The sequence below is a fragment of the Rhipicephalus sanguineus genome, chromosome 9 (assembly GCF_013339695.2).
Source record: "Rhipicephalus sanguineus isolate Rsan-2018 chromosome 9, BIME_Rsan_1.4, whole genome shotgun sequence".
In the NCBI taxonomy this organism is placed as follows: domain Eukaryota; kingdom Metazoa; phylum Arthropoda; class Arachnida; order Ixodida; family Ixodidae; genus Rhipicephalus; species Rhipicephalus sanguineus.
Window position 1 is genome coordinate 38,755,247 of NC_051184.2, and position 14,376 is coordinate 38,769,622.

At 46.7% G+C, this 14,376-nt stretch overlaps 1 protein-coding gene across 1 annotated transcript; it reads right to left on the minus strand.

The window, feature by feature from the left end:
• Positions 1-4,721: 4,721 nt before the first annotated feature.
• On the minus strand, positions 4,722-13,649 carry LOC119404114 (gastrula zinc finger protein XlCGF7.1). Its single transcript, XM_037670717.2, has 2 exons — positions 13,585-13,649; positions 4,722-5,613 (listed from the first exon to the last, which is right to left on the minus strand). Exons 1-2 carry the CDS (start codon positions 13,647-13,649, stop codon positions 4,722-4,724), a joined length of 957 nt encoding a protein of 318 aa, XP_037526645.2.
• Between the last annotated feature and the right edge of the window lie 727 nt (positions 13,650-14,376).

The following is a 14,376-nucleotide window of genomic DNA, read 5'->3' on the forward strand; positions in this document are numbered from 1 at the left end:
TAAAGGTAAAAATAAGAATGTCAATTACATTTCGCTTAAAACTCCTTTGGCACATTGCGATAGGATTGCAAGCTGAGCGATTTGGTTAGTTGGTTGGTATTCACATAGGCATGCGCACAGGGGGAGGGGTAGCGGCCGCTCCTCCTAATCACCTAAGACAGGGGGCGCAAAATCTGTCCCGTACATTGACCCTTCTATAGTCACCTAAGAGGGGGGGGCGCAAAATCTGCCCCATACATTGACTTAGTAGGGTGGGCGGGCGCGGCGATGAACCTTCGCCCCCCTGATAAGGAACTCTGCGCACGCCTATGGGTATTCACCATGAATTCATGTTGAATCTTGCGGCCCCATGTGTTAATGATAGTGGCATTGTGTTCCCTCTTTCTTCTTTTCTTCTCGTTTTTCAAAATAAACTCAGTGAGAGTCGCCGCCTGTCTCGTGTGCTTCTTCCGTCCGTCGTCCTACTCGGGAGCACTGCACGAAATTCATCACGAAGCCATTGCGAACCTTGAAATGATGAGAAAAAGAGCTCTCGCATCCTCTAGACATAATGCCACCACTCGCTAATGCTGGTTTGTGTTGCCGGCGCATGATGTGAGCAACTAATGCTCTTCACACACACTAGTTCCCCCATGGTCAATTCGCCGCAACATTTTCTTTCTTTTCCGCGGTTGATCGACGAATTTCTTATGCGACTATCGTATAAATTATAATATTTCACCAGACATACCTAATGCGCCCCCTCTATAGAAATGCACAATAGTGTATGAATACATCACGCCGTACTAACTCTTGGTTGGCTGCAAATACTTTCAGAGACGCAGGCGCAACGTGTGAGCACACCGCTGCCGCCGACAGGCCACATTCACGTCCTGCATACACACGTTTCGTCAGACAGGCCCGCCACTCCTGGTAAGGCCACAAGATTATTCGATGGATAAAAATATATTATAATCCTAAATCACTTTTCAGGTGACAATAGCAAGTCGCGTGACGTCGTTACGTCCACAGGTAAGCCCCGAATGAGGCATTTGCATAAGATTTCATATTTTGTATTACACGAAGAAGTTTATGTAATTCGTGACGTCTTCACTCTGGGACCGTTCGTAATGACATAAAAAATACGTTGCCTTGAACGAAATATTTATCCAGCTTTCTTTTTCTTTTTTGCTTATTTGCCAAAATGTCGAAGAGCCCTTCTCACTAAAAAAAGCCTTCCTGAGTCATTACGTTGAACATTCTTGCAGGTTTAATTGTACTTATGCATATACGAAATCATTTACAAAATGTTTTGACAGTAAGGCGCCTCTCATTCTAATATTTTGCCAAATATAATAAAGAAATTAAAGGAAGAACAAGGAGCAATGATTCAAATTCAATACAGCGAACGAGTCTTCCTCGAGACAACAGGAATAGTTTACGCAATCAAGGATGACGGCGGTGATCTAACTTTATTCCGGAAATTGATCACTGTGGCACACGTCACGTATAAGTAAGATCTAGCGTTCGTTGAGATTTTGATCACTATTCACAACACTTAGTAGCAAACGGCACTTACTCGTCACGTTTTCCCTGCTATCGTTTCAGGCTTCGCAGGAACCGACAGGAGACGCCACGTTTCCCCTACTTCTATTGTTTCAGGCTTCGCAGGAACCGACAGGAGATAGTCGCGAACTACATCGTCATCATGCAACGAGTACAAATTGCAAAAAGCGCGATAATTAAAATTGGGAATGTATTTGCCGTAACAACACTTCGAATAGACCAAGTGTTCGGAACAAAACGTAATAAAAATGCGACGCGATGCCGAAAGCGGATCGGAAGTGCGATAACTCCTAGTTGCTGCGTAAAAGCGTGCTCTGCTTCACGGACATCAGCGGTACAGCCTAAACTTTTACCATTTTTTTTTTCGCACAGGCGATGAAGTGGATCCTGGCGGGTGTTGCGAAAAGCCCTCGTGCTTCAGGGGCGCAGGCAGAAATTTTTTCCTGTTGGCGGGTTGGAGAGAGTGGGGGCGAGATTTTAAAATCTCAGTTATGTAAAGTCGTGCGCGTGTTTTTGAACGTGGGCTTACATATATACATAAAGAATGTTAAAATTCCGGGAGGGGGGGACGAGTAGAACTCCCCCAAAGCACCACCCACTCCTGCGCTTAGATTTAAGTGAATTTTGAAGTATCTCTCGCGTTTGAAATGAATCCTCAGCCCCCAACTACGGCGTGGTTCATAATTATATCGAAGTTCTTGTAAATAAAACCCCACAATTTATTGTTTTTTTAATCACGTTCTTCCATTGAACAGCAGCAAATCTCCATCACGATCGAAAGAAATATATTTGGACAAAACGTACAGAGTGGACGCACGGCATTTCAGGTACGTCGCACAAACGTGGCAGCCCGAACAATTATTGAACCTGGTGAATAAAGTTCCAATTGACCATTTGCAAAAATCTGCAAGGCGGCTTTCCTGCAAGGTTGTTTTCCAACCAAAAACTCTCAAACCCCGACTGCTTTTCTCGCTCATTCTGTTTTTGCTTCTCTACCCGCTCCCCCCTCCCCCTTTTTTTTTCTTACGAACGACGGCTGCCTTGTCCACCTAGCGAAGGCTGAGGGTTTTGTCGTACTCGCGTGCCTTCACTGGAATTGGGAGCGGTAAAAGTACAATGAGCGAGAAAACCAGTCTGGGACGGAGAGTTTTTGGTTGGAAAACAACCTTGCAGTAAAGCCGCCTTGCAGATTTTTGCAAATGGTCCATTCTCTCTCAACGACAAGCGCAATGCACCAACGAACAGTACTCGCAGGGTCCGCGGCAGGGTTCCAATGACCTGGAACTCCGTTCTCCCGCAGTGCCTTGTAGTTGAGCTCGTTAGGGTCATTGGTTCTCACATTACCTGACAGTAAAAGTAAATAAAATACCGATGCACTGACAGTGATGCTACACGTCAGGGGTCTCAAACGGACCTCATCTAGCGGGCCGCAGTCACGAAGTTTTAGTCTTCCGCAAGGGTCGGGGCAGTGAGGAAGATTGGAGAGGGAGGGGCGTTTTAACAAAACGTCAGCTGACGTTGCCAATTTGAAATAAGGCCCTTCCGCTATCTCATATATGGGCCATTTCTCGAGGGATTTGACGTCAGGATTTGAAAAATCTAGTTTTTGTAGCACGGTTATATTTCAACACATGGTGACCGCATGGGCAGCAGCCTAAAAAAATTATTGGGACCAGTCGCATCTGCGTAGCACATGAACATACCTGATACGAAAATGAAAACAAAAATCAGACTAAGACAGTAATAAGTGGGCTGGGCCTCTTGCGAAAAGTCCGCGATACGCATGCGGACCGCGGCCGCGTGTTTGAGACCACTTCTATACAGGATATATCATGGGGAAGCCGCCTTCTTTTACTGTTCTGTTATTAAGTATTTTTGTCAATTCAGAAGCACTAGAGCAAATGAGCACACTGACAGCTGCGACGTGTGGTTATAAAAAGCACAAGGGCACGCTGTGGACTTCTAAAGACACGGTTGTGGCATTTATCTGGGATGAATACTTATTGGCGGTGCACGGTGGCCGCAATATTAATTTTCGAAATGTATCGCGCAATATTCTTGCATATTGCTAATCAAACTTTTCAGTTAAATCTCTGGGATCTTTTATTATGCCATCGGTATACATTAAAAGCAAGAAGACTTCTAGAAATTTTCCGGTTGGAGAAGATGGGTTGAACTTAACATAATAGTGTTTACTTTCGGTGCTTCGGTACTGCGTTTTAACTACAAGGATGCATTCAATGCCGTTTGTGGCTTTATTCAAACAACAAAGCCTATAGCTCTGCAATTAATAGATTTATAAATATTCTTATTACACAGATAAAAGCTATTTTTGTGGTACACCGTCCTAATGTCGCTATACTCAATCGTAAGGTGTAGGTTAACCGCTAATCTGTCTGTGATGACTGCGCAGTTCCACACTACCTGTCGCCGCAACTAAACAAGCAAGATGTAAGCTCTATTCGTAGCCACGGTGATTGCAGTCACGTCGACCGCTCTTCGATGGGGAGTGGAAAGGGAGCGGGGGAAGAGTGCAACAACATCCGTGTACTTAGATTAGGGTGCTCGGTAACAAAACCAAGATGGCGAAAATAAATCCGGCGTCATGAAACACGGCGTGCATTAGAATCATATCATGGTTTCGGCACGTAAACCCCACAGAATCCAACTGCACACAACTTTAATTTTTTCATTATGTATATTTTATTGTCACATTTCTTAAAAACAGCTTAATATCTCGAGACCTTGCCATAGGCGAAGTTAACACATTCTGGGCCACTTCCCCAGTGAGCTATGTTATAAGACCATAACTATCGTCGTCCGAAGTAGAGACGGCATGTATCACAGTGAACCACAACGCAAGACGATAAAGCAACGCAATGATACGCGGCCTTTCACATTAAACAACTGCGTGCTTCTCCTCATGGAGGCCATAACCAGCTGAGAACAGCTGTTGTGCAGTCATGAAAGAATGCAGCACTCCTAATGAAAAACGGTCGCGTGTCATCGGTATCGTTTTCGAGTACGTGAACCTTTATCGGGAACCACGAGTCTTCGTCAGACTAAAACAGTGACGTGAGAATCTTTGTTAGCGACGCATACAGACGTTTATTGGCTACATCAGACGTTGATTGGTTCGCGTCTTCAGCGTGTTTCTCGGTTTGCCCACAACAGCTTTACGACAGCGTCCTTGCAGGTTGTTGCGCCGCGATGGTAGGCTCCTGGTTGCCTGGTTCGTCCACACCAGCAATCGCAAAGCCATGGTATCCGTGAGCGTGAGTTTTGAGGTGACTACACCTCGTGAACCTGCGGCCGCACATGCCACATTCGTAGGGCTTTGCGCCGGTGTGCGTCCGCTTGTGAACAAGCAGGTTAGAGCGATCGGCGAAGGTGGCTGGACAGCCGTCGCACTTAAACGGCCGTTCACCAGTATGCAACCGCAAGTGGTGCTTCAGGGCGTGCTTCCTCGCAAATGTTTTGCAGCACCGGCTGCACTGCCACGACTTCTCCTTGGTGTGCGTAAGGAGGTGATTGTTCAGCGTGCACTTCCGTGAGAACGCGGCCGGACACCTGTCACAAATGAATGGCCTCTCACCGGTGTGAACGCGGTTGTGGCGCACGAGGGCGTGTCGTCGCGTGTACCTTCTGCCGCAATGCGCGCACTCGTGCGGCTTCTGTCCGCTGTGGTTTAACACGTCTTGATTCAGAGTGAAAGGAGCCGCGAACTTCGCCGGACAGAGGTGGCACCTAAAGGGTTTTTCGCCAGTGTGCTGGCGGAGGTGGGTCCCGAGATTCTGCTTGAGGGCGAACGTTCTGCCACACGAGTGACAGCCGTGTTCCTTTACGCCCGAGTGGGTGAGAAAGTGCCTGTCGCGGTTGCATTTACACGAGAAAGTCGCCGGGCAGCAGTGGCAGTCATGGGGCTTTTTGCCAGCGTGTGTCGCGACGTGACGTTGGAGGCTGGCTTTGCGGCTGAAAGCCTTGCCGCACACGTCGCACTTGAGATCGTTCATGCTTGCGTACTTCCGTTCCCGCTTAGCCAGGGACGCGCTTTCATTGGCAGGACATCTGCGAGTAGCAAAAGAGAACAGCGTGAGGTATGTAAGCACTGCTGTGCCAAGAATGTAAAAACACTCGGCATTTAAGCCATTGCGGAAAGCCAAAGATCATGAAGTTTTCTAAGGTGAAGAATGATCTATATAGGTCATCTTTTTGCTGTAAATATTTTATCAAGCACGCGAAGACAATGCCGTAATTTACATCACTACGACTATGCGCCGCAGCTACGTCAAGGCGGCGGCGCCAACCGACCTTTAACGTTAGGTTGTTTATATGGTTTTAATAAGGACCTTCTCATGGTAAGGTGCTGCTTGGTATTGTGCTAGCGTACTTCATGAAAACAGCCAAACCTGATTTGCACCTTACTCTCCCTAAGTGATAAGCTCTGGATACCAAGCTGAGGTATTAGCTCTCCTCTTCAGCTTTTCCTTCCGGCAGCATACCAAGTTGCTTCATACCAGTGGCGTAGCCAGGGGGAGGGGGCACACCGGGCCCATGCCACCCCTCCAATTTTTTATTTGCCATAGCATAGAGAGCTCGAAATGACACTCGATCACATTTGCCTGCCCGACCCCCACTTCAGGTCAAGGAGGTGCCCCCTCCCCCCCCCCCCCCCTCCCCCCCCCTCCGAAAAAAATTTCTGGCTACGCCCCTGCTTCATACATATTCATTTTTAAGAAGTCCTCACCTCGTGACGTCATCGCCGGACACTCCGCTTCTTCCAGTGTCACTTGTACTAGGTTGTTCTTGTCCGGTGCGTGTATTCTTGTGTTCTCGTGGCATCTCTGGCTGGATGGATAGTCGCCGAAAAATTAAAGAACAATAACGATGTTGTCAAATCGGGGCGGGAGAACACTGTATTTCTAGTCTACAGGCTGTAGAATGTTAATACTTCACAGCGTTGTTTTTCACGTACTGCGGACTATATTTGAGCGTGCGCACTGTTTGATATTCATAAAATACGTCCCAAAACCATCGAAAAAAAAAAAACTCCGAAAAACTAGCGTTAGCAATATTGACATTTACAGTTTGCCATATAACGTAGATTAACTTTTCGTGGTTTGTCTGTGCCGCATTAAGCTTTTGCTCCTGTGTATACATTCTTTTAAAGGTCACGAGCAACGCTATAGAGGCTAGCAAGGCTTTCTATTAGTAGCTGCGTTCGCAATTACGTTCTTTCTTTAGGCTGAATAAATAAGAAGTGAAGAAGAAGTTACGTTTGCTGCCCTCAGAAAATGAAAAAAGTGTTCTTACCACGCTGTTTTTGGACATTTTACGTTTCCTTGTGTACCCTCTCGGGTTTTTGGTTCGTAGCCCATATGCGGTACCACCCGCGCAGTCTGACGATTGGGTCGCGCGAGCATGTTCAACCTCGAAAGTCGACCAGGAACCACGCGGCGTTATTACAGCGCCACTCTATATGACTAGGTTCTGGCGGATGGCGTCCGTGGACAAAACGAAGCGTAGAGCAACAATTTTCGGCGCCCCTCGCCACGGCCGATGCTTCTTCCACAAGTGTCGCGATACTCGGCGGCGGTACTTCCCACCAATCGCTGTGCCCCTTTGTCTCATGACGTAGAGCCTGAGCTAGCGTTATTATCAGCAGTTGGGTTTTGCACTCGCTGTGGCAATGGTGTCAAACAGGCGGCCCGCGGACCTTCCACAAGTGCCCCGGCCTACAAATTTATTTATTTATTTATTTATTTATTTATTTATTTATTTATTTATTTATTTATTTATTTATTTATTTATTAGTCATATTCTGCAATCCTATGAAGGGTTATTGCGGGAGTGGAATACAATTTCAAAAAGAACAAACAAATAGTTCAAAAGGATGTCATAAAAGCTAAGAAGAAAAAACCGCAATATTATCATAACACTGCTTCTATAAACTCTCACAGCGCCAGTTAACGAACAGAACCGGGACAGGTTTCGAAAACCCTCGGAAAACAACTGTATTTAAAAATGTTAGTGAGCGTAAACAAAGCCTGTTAGTGTATTAAAGAAAGCAGGAGGGCGCCCCCCCCCTCCCTCCCCGGCAGTCACCTAAGAGGGGGGGGGGGGCGCTCCGACGATGATCCTTCGCCTCCCCCCCCCCCCCCTTTGTAGAGGAAGCATGCACACGCCTATGCTCTGTGCATAGTTGAAGCGCGAACAAACGAGCGGTTTCCTTGGGCGAATTCCCATTCACGGTAGGCACATGAAAAAAAGAAAGCTGTGCGTCGCATGTACCAGTCGTGCTCCATCAGTCGACAATGTATGCCATTCCCAATCACCAATATTCGCAAAGACCTCAGGCAGCCGTACATAGTTTTCACCGAATAAACTTATTGCGAAAGGGCACCGGAATACCCAATATACAAACTCTAAATGTTCTAGACGACAATAAAGCAATCGTCTTACCTCTGCACGGTGAAATGAGGAAGCTCACTCGGCAAACATCGAAAACGAATCACAATGATGATGATGACCTCTTGTTGATGGCGCTCAGCCACAAAGAGGGACGGTTGGTTGATTGATTGGTTCCTTAGGGGAATAGCTCAACCCACTACGGGGGATCGGCCACGAAGCGTGTGGCAGTAGACTTTGTGAAAAAATAAAATAAAAGGAATATGTGAAAAAGATAATTTATAGTAAAAAAAATGTTGGGGCCATTTTGATTTTTTCCTTTTGTTTTAGATGAAACGTTAATTAAACGAGTGTTAAATAATAGAATTAAATAAATAAGTAATTACAGAAATTTAAGTAAGGGAATGATATATTTCTAATTACAGGCCACGGGCAAGCGGCGATTCTTTTACTTCTTCTTTCACAGATGGCAGCACTTCCTTGAGACAACTAGAGTTACTGTATATGCTACCTTTAGGTAGCAGAGTTGCGCATCTGTTTTCCAACGCCGCTAGCAACCATGCATTGCGGAGAAGCTGACGCTTGGGCCAATTTTTGTATTTCTCGACGCCGCCGCTGTAGCTCACTCAATCAACACTAGTTATCGACAGCCAATGTTTATCGCCGGCCTTCGACACGCCAGGCATGTTTATCGGCGACGCGGTAGGCATGTCGCCTGCAAAAATGGAGTGCGACTTCACCGCATAGCTGTGGTTGCTAGCCGGACCTATGCGCTACTCTGCTACCTAAAGGTAGCATATACAGTGATTCTAGAGACAACCGGGTTGCCAGTACACGAAGAATAACACAGTTGTATGAATTGACCTCCAAACGCGACAGACGACTCGCTGTGGTTGCGCACTTTTTGCGCCAGATGGCGCGATGCGTTGTGGGCCGTTTGTCTGGGTCGCGCCGGCTTGCTATATGCGTGGAAGAAACGCGTAGCTGAATTATTATAAATTATAAAACCTGTTTCAGAGCTTATGTTCGCACATTATCCCTTTTCTTAAAGCTCAGGCGATCGACTGCTCATGCTGTGAAAGACGTAGAAGCGAATGTAGGCGCGTATATCTGGACGTCACAAAAGCGCAGGTAGCCGGCGGCTCCAGCAGTCTACGGTTTGTAGTACGGTAAAGAACGGTGAGTACGAAATGCGAAGCAGCCAAACACCTATGCGAGCCCTCTGATCACATGAATGTGCCTGTGAATTGATAAACTTGCATAACGGGCCATTGCGACAAGCATGCGCTACCACTGTGATGGTTTTGTGCTGTTACACAATAAAGCAAAGAACGCTTTTAGCGTAGCGGTGTTTCATTTGAGTGGTTAAGAGTCAAATATCTTTCTTCTTTTTTGTTCATTTTGCTTCAGTATATGCGTCGAATAGCGGAATTTAATTCCCGTATTGGACATGCGTAGTCTATCGATCCCGTAATTGCTACTTATATTTGAATGCCTGCAGGCTCCGATACCCACATTCACTTTCGCGCGAGCCTACCATGCATTCGTAAATTGAGTCGTAAAAGGGTGCCAGAAGGTTGTCCCTCAACCTGTACTCATTTTCGTCAGCCAGTTTTGCGTCACACTTGCATGATATGGCATAATCAGGCAGTTTCTGTGACCGGAATGGGATGTCGTTAAGATGTGCGTGCATAGCAATGACTTCAGTCCTTTAGGGAGGCTAGGGTGGGGGGGCTCAACAGACCCCCCCCCCCACCCCAAATTTTTCCATTTTGCGTTTGTTTATATACAGACACATACAACCGCGCGCACGAACATGTATAAAGTATGGGTGAGCCCCCCTACCCCCCAGAATAAAAATATCTGGCTATGGTACTGACAGTAATGGTAGTGGCAGAAGAAGAATTCGAATTCAACTTATGTGATTTCCTTGGAAAGCCTGTAAGGCCACTAAATTGCATGAATTTTTTTAGGGCTACCGACTCTTCATACAGCTGTTTACAGAACAGGGACGAGAGTGCAGGCATAAGTTTTGCAGGTACATTGAGTGTGCGTACGCAAGAGCTGCAGAATATACCAAAGGTTAAAACTTTATTTAGATATGGTAAAACAGCAAAATAACTTTACGCGTTGTGCTCATCACTGATTCAAGCTCCCGAAGGAACATGGATCCCCAAAGTCGAATCCCCACATGATCACAGACGTTAGCCTTCAGGATGAAGATGTGTCACTATGCGTCAAGGTGCATCCACGTCAAACGGTGCAATAGCTGCCAAACAAGAATAGGTATTGTCCCTGCTCTCATACACCAATGTACAATAAACAATCAACTACTCCTGTCTGGACACGGTTCACTTTCGTGTTATACAGATTCCTATAATGGAGGAATCAACCACGTTTCTTTTTCTTTTTCGGAGAATTTTTAGCCTTCAGTTTGGATGAAAGAAAAAAATAAGAATCTTCGCAATATCGCAGGGAATTTCAGAAATGGTGAAATTCCTCTTTGACGTCCAAAACGTAGCGCTCACAGTGCGCTTTCATCTTCTGCGATTGTTTCTGGCGCATGCAGCACGCAAAATCATAGCCTTTGATATTCGTTTCTGATAATAATATGGGGCGATTTGTCATTCAGTTCGGGTGTTAGAATCAGTATCCTCCTAGGTTACACCCATTCACAGCACAAGGGCTGCGACTCATTCACAGCACAGGGGATGCATTCACAGCACAAGGGCTACGAAGGCTATGCTATATGTTGGCGCAGACACGATTTCAACACACACACACACACACACTGTTTTCCATCGTCGGCATGTTGCTTTGTCCACTCTGATTCTTGTCCATTTACACCATAACTACTACGGTCCATTTGCGTGAGTGCAAGAGAGGGCGCCACCGCCTCAGCGCTCGCCGTGTGGCGAGAGAGAGCAAATGGCGCGCTCTTTCTGCGATGAACGCTGAACCACCAACTCGCAAGGAACGAGAACGCGCCCTCGCCCGCGAGAGACAACGCCGACGCAGGCAGCGTCTGCTAGCGAGTTCCTTGATTTAAAAAAACCGTCATGTTCTCGCTGCACAACCATTCACCGGCCACCCCGTGTATATAGACCCTTTCGCTGTTTACAAACAAAGCTGCTGGACGACTTCCGGTTTTGTGCGCCGGAGTAGCCGAGTAGCGTTGTCGAGGAACAAAAGCCTTAGCGAGTAACCGGCACATTTTCAACACTTTTCTCCCTGTGTCTGGCCAAATCTTTTATAAAATATTTTACTGAGCTGCACACACAACATTATAAGAGTTAGTCCTTCACTTTCAGCGCCTTCTTTTTACCTGAAAGCGGAAAAAGAGTCTTTACTTACTCTGGCACAACTTCAAAAGCATGCTTTCTGCTTCGCTGTTAGAGAGTGATAATTGAAGAGACCGGAAGTTTCTTGGGCGCAACACCTGCTGCTGCTATCGCAATCTTGAAACCGACCGAAAAGGCGAATAGGCACTGGACCTTGACCTGCAATGTAGTGCCGGTGGGAGATTTCTCTTGTGCGTAGTTGAACAATAAACATTCGCAGCGTGCACGTTAACTAAAAGCGGACTGCGGGTCTTTGTGTCTAATCTTTCTTCTGTCTCTCATTGCCCATTAGCAGTGATTTTGCTGTGGGGAACACCGGCATAGGCGTGCGCACGGGGAAGGGGTAGGGGGGGGCGGCCACCCCCCTATTCACCTAAGAGGGGGTACGCAATGTCAGCCCCACACATTGAAAAAATAGAGAGGGGGGCGCTGCGACTGGGGGGGGGGGGGGCAATGTCAGTGCCATACATTGACATAATTGGGAGGGGGGTGCTGCGACGACCCCCCCCCCCCTGAAGGGGAACTCTGCGCACGCCTACGAACACCGGATCACAGTGCATGCTTTGCCACTTCACAGGTTTCACGTTAGTGGAGCTGAAACGCCTTTCCCTACATGCTTCGCCCCTCCCGAATGTATGCATCCATCTCGATGCTTATCGTTTTCGATGGGACTCGACCAAAGACAACGGCAAGGGGGGGGGGGTGTGCTGCATCGAAACATGACCCCCGCCCCTTCCTGAACAGAGAACTCTGCGTACATCTATGTTTACGACAACGCTTGACTTCGCATGGCAGCGTTGCGAAGGCTGCAGCGAAGGACTGGGACTTCGAGGAGACCACCCACCCTATTGGCCATTCCCGGCGGCGCCTAGTCTTCAAAGTTGAAGAAAGTGTGTGAAGCAATAAATTTCTTGCTGATGTTGAAGTGATCAATGCATTCTCCGGACATCTAGGAGACAACCATCTAGGCTATCTCGGAAGGGCGTAAAAATATTAGGTCAAAGGTGTGAAAAATTCGTTGAAATGAATGGGCACTGTATTGAAAGCGACAGAGTTGTTTCATTGCTATCGCTTGTTTAAGTTGAAGCCGGAAACTGCGTAAATATTCGGCGATCGTAAACGACGGCACAGTCAAGTCACGGCATCTTCGAAGCTTTTTGCGTGACAACCTACTTTTGTAGGGTACGTATAGGTGACTGAAATCGCAGGAGTTTCATGCAGACGGTGTAGAAAGTTCTCGAATCATTATTTGTGGCCGAAATCGAGACGCTGCGATAAAAGCTGATCCAGGGTGCATGCTAACAGCCGAGTGGCACCTTAGCCAATGCGTCTGCCACTTCGTTTAGAAACAGGCCTATCCTCACACATGCTCAATCAAACATAATTTAACCAATCAAACATAACTTAAGTGTTCAGGTACTAGTGATTTAACCATTCCCAAGACTTTATACTGCGTCCTTAGGTGTCATCAGAGAGATGCACGCAAGTCCAAGGAGAAGGAACCTTTGATTACCAATTTCGGTGCCTCTGTTCCGGGATATATCCACAGGAATGCATATAATGCAATTTGTAATTTTATTCAAGCTACTACACGTATACCATCTTAAGATACACTTTCCCAGATACTTGTAAAGTATTAAAACATGTGCAATCTAAAATATCCATTCAAGGTTGCACTTAATTCCACTTCCTTCTTTTTTCCTTTGCAGCGATACCTGTGTGTATCCAATGGGAATATTATCTATGTATCGTATAATCTCTTCTTGTTTCTCTTTCGCATTTGTCTATTATTGCATATTTCTCATTACACTTTGTCAGTACTGTTGCTTTACAAGCCCAGCTGTGAAGCCGCTGCTAAGCAAAAGGGTGCCGCGGCTCTGTCAAACTGTTTCTGACAGCTTTTTCTGCTCCTCCACTGTCTGTATACCTCTACAAGGCAGAAATAAAGTATTTCAGTTGGAATTGAATTTGACTTGAATTCATTTTCGTGCTCAATTTGCGAAAACCACCACTTATGTCCCATTTACTGCACCGTTATTCTGAAACAAACATTTTTTTGTTGTTGTGCACATCTGTCGCGGTCACTTGCCTCTAAATACTATGTAAACCTTTTCGTGTTCATATAGAAGTTAATACACTTAACCAACCATGAGGAAGCGAAGTTCGGTTGTATTATTACTTGTTTTAGTCATTTTTTCTGTGCAGACCATGTCTTAATTCCCACCCAATCCTCTGCATCTCGGCACGTGCCACTAATCGCTGAACAGAAGAAGAAGACAAGGAAGCTGACCGGAGGCTGGTGTGGTGGTGCTGCTGCTGCTGCAAGCAAGGAATCAAGCTGCTATTGCTCGACATTCGACCGCCCTTCTAAAATTATGAAGCCAGATCACCGAAGAAGGCACCAGTAAACGCGTTGTCACACGACGCCTTAGCTTCCGCGTAGAGCTGTGACCCCGACACCTGCCAAGATGACCCACACTGCCACTGCCGCCATTCTCCTCTGCGTCTTTGCTCACCTGTCAAGCTGCTTGCCAGGTAAGTGCAGCCTCCTTTCCGCGAAAGTGTTCTTGCCTCAGAACCTTGTTCGTTATGATTAGCGAAGGCGGCCCGGCCCCTTACACTATCCGTAATGTAATGTATCCGTAATGCAAAGGAAACGGCGTGCTCAATGTACGCTAATATCAGGGAATACCTGCTGCCAATATAACTCGCATACCATTAAAGTACAGCAGACGTTTCCTCGTAAGCGCTACTAGCGTCTATCATATTTTGAATCGACATATTTGCACAGCGCTAAGGAAACCAGGATACATGAAAGGACCAACTAGTCCATGCTGCCATTCTATCATATTGATACGAAGGGTCACTGTCGGTGAAAAACAAGGGAAGCGCGGGTAGAGAAAGAGGACGACGACGTAGCTCCTACGATTTCCGCGGTCTCTGTGCCCATTAAAAACCCCCTTACGCTACTCCAGAGTACGTAACAGATTGGTGGGTGGTGCTGGGTAAGACGAACCCAACAACGGAAGCTTCACTACCTGAACTTCGCCGCAGCCGCCGCCTTGCCGGACTCCCGCCTTCG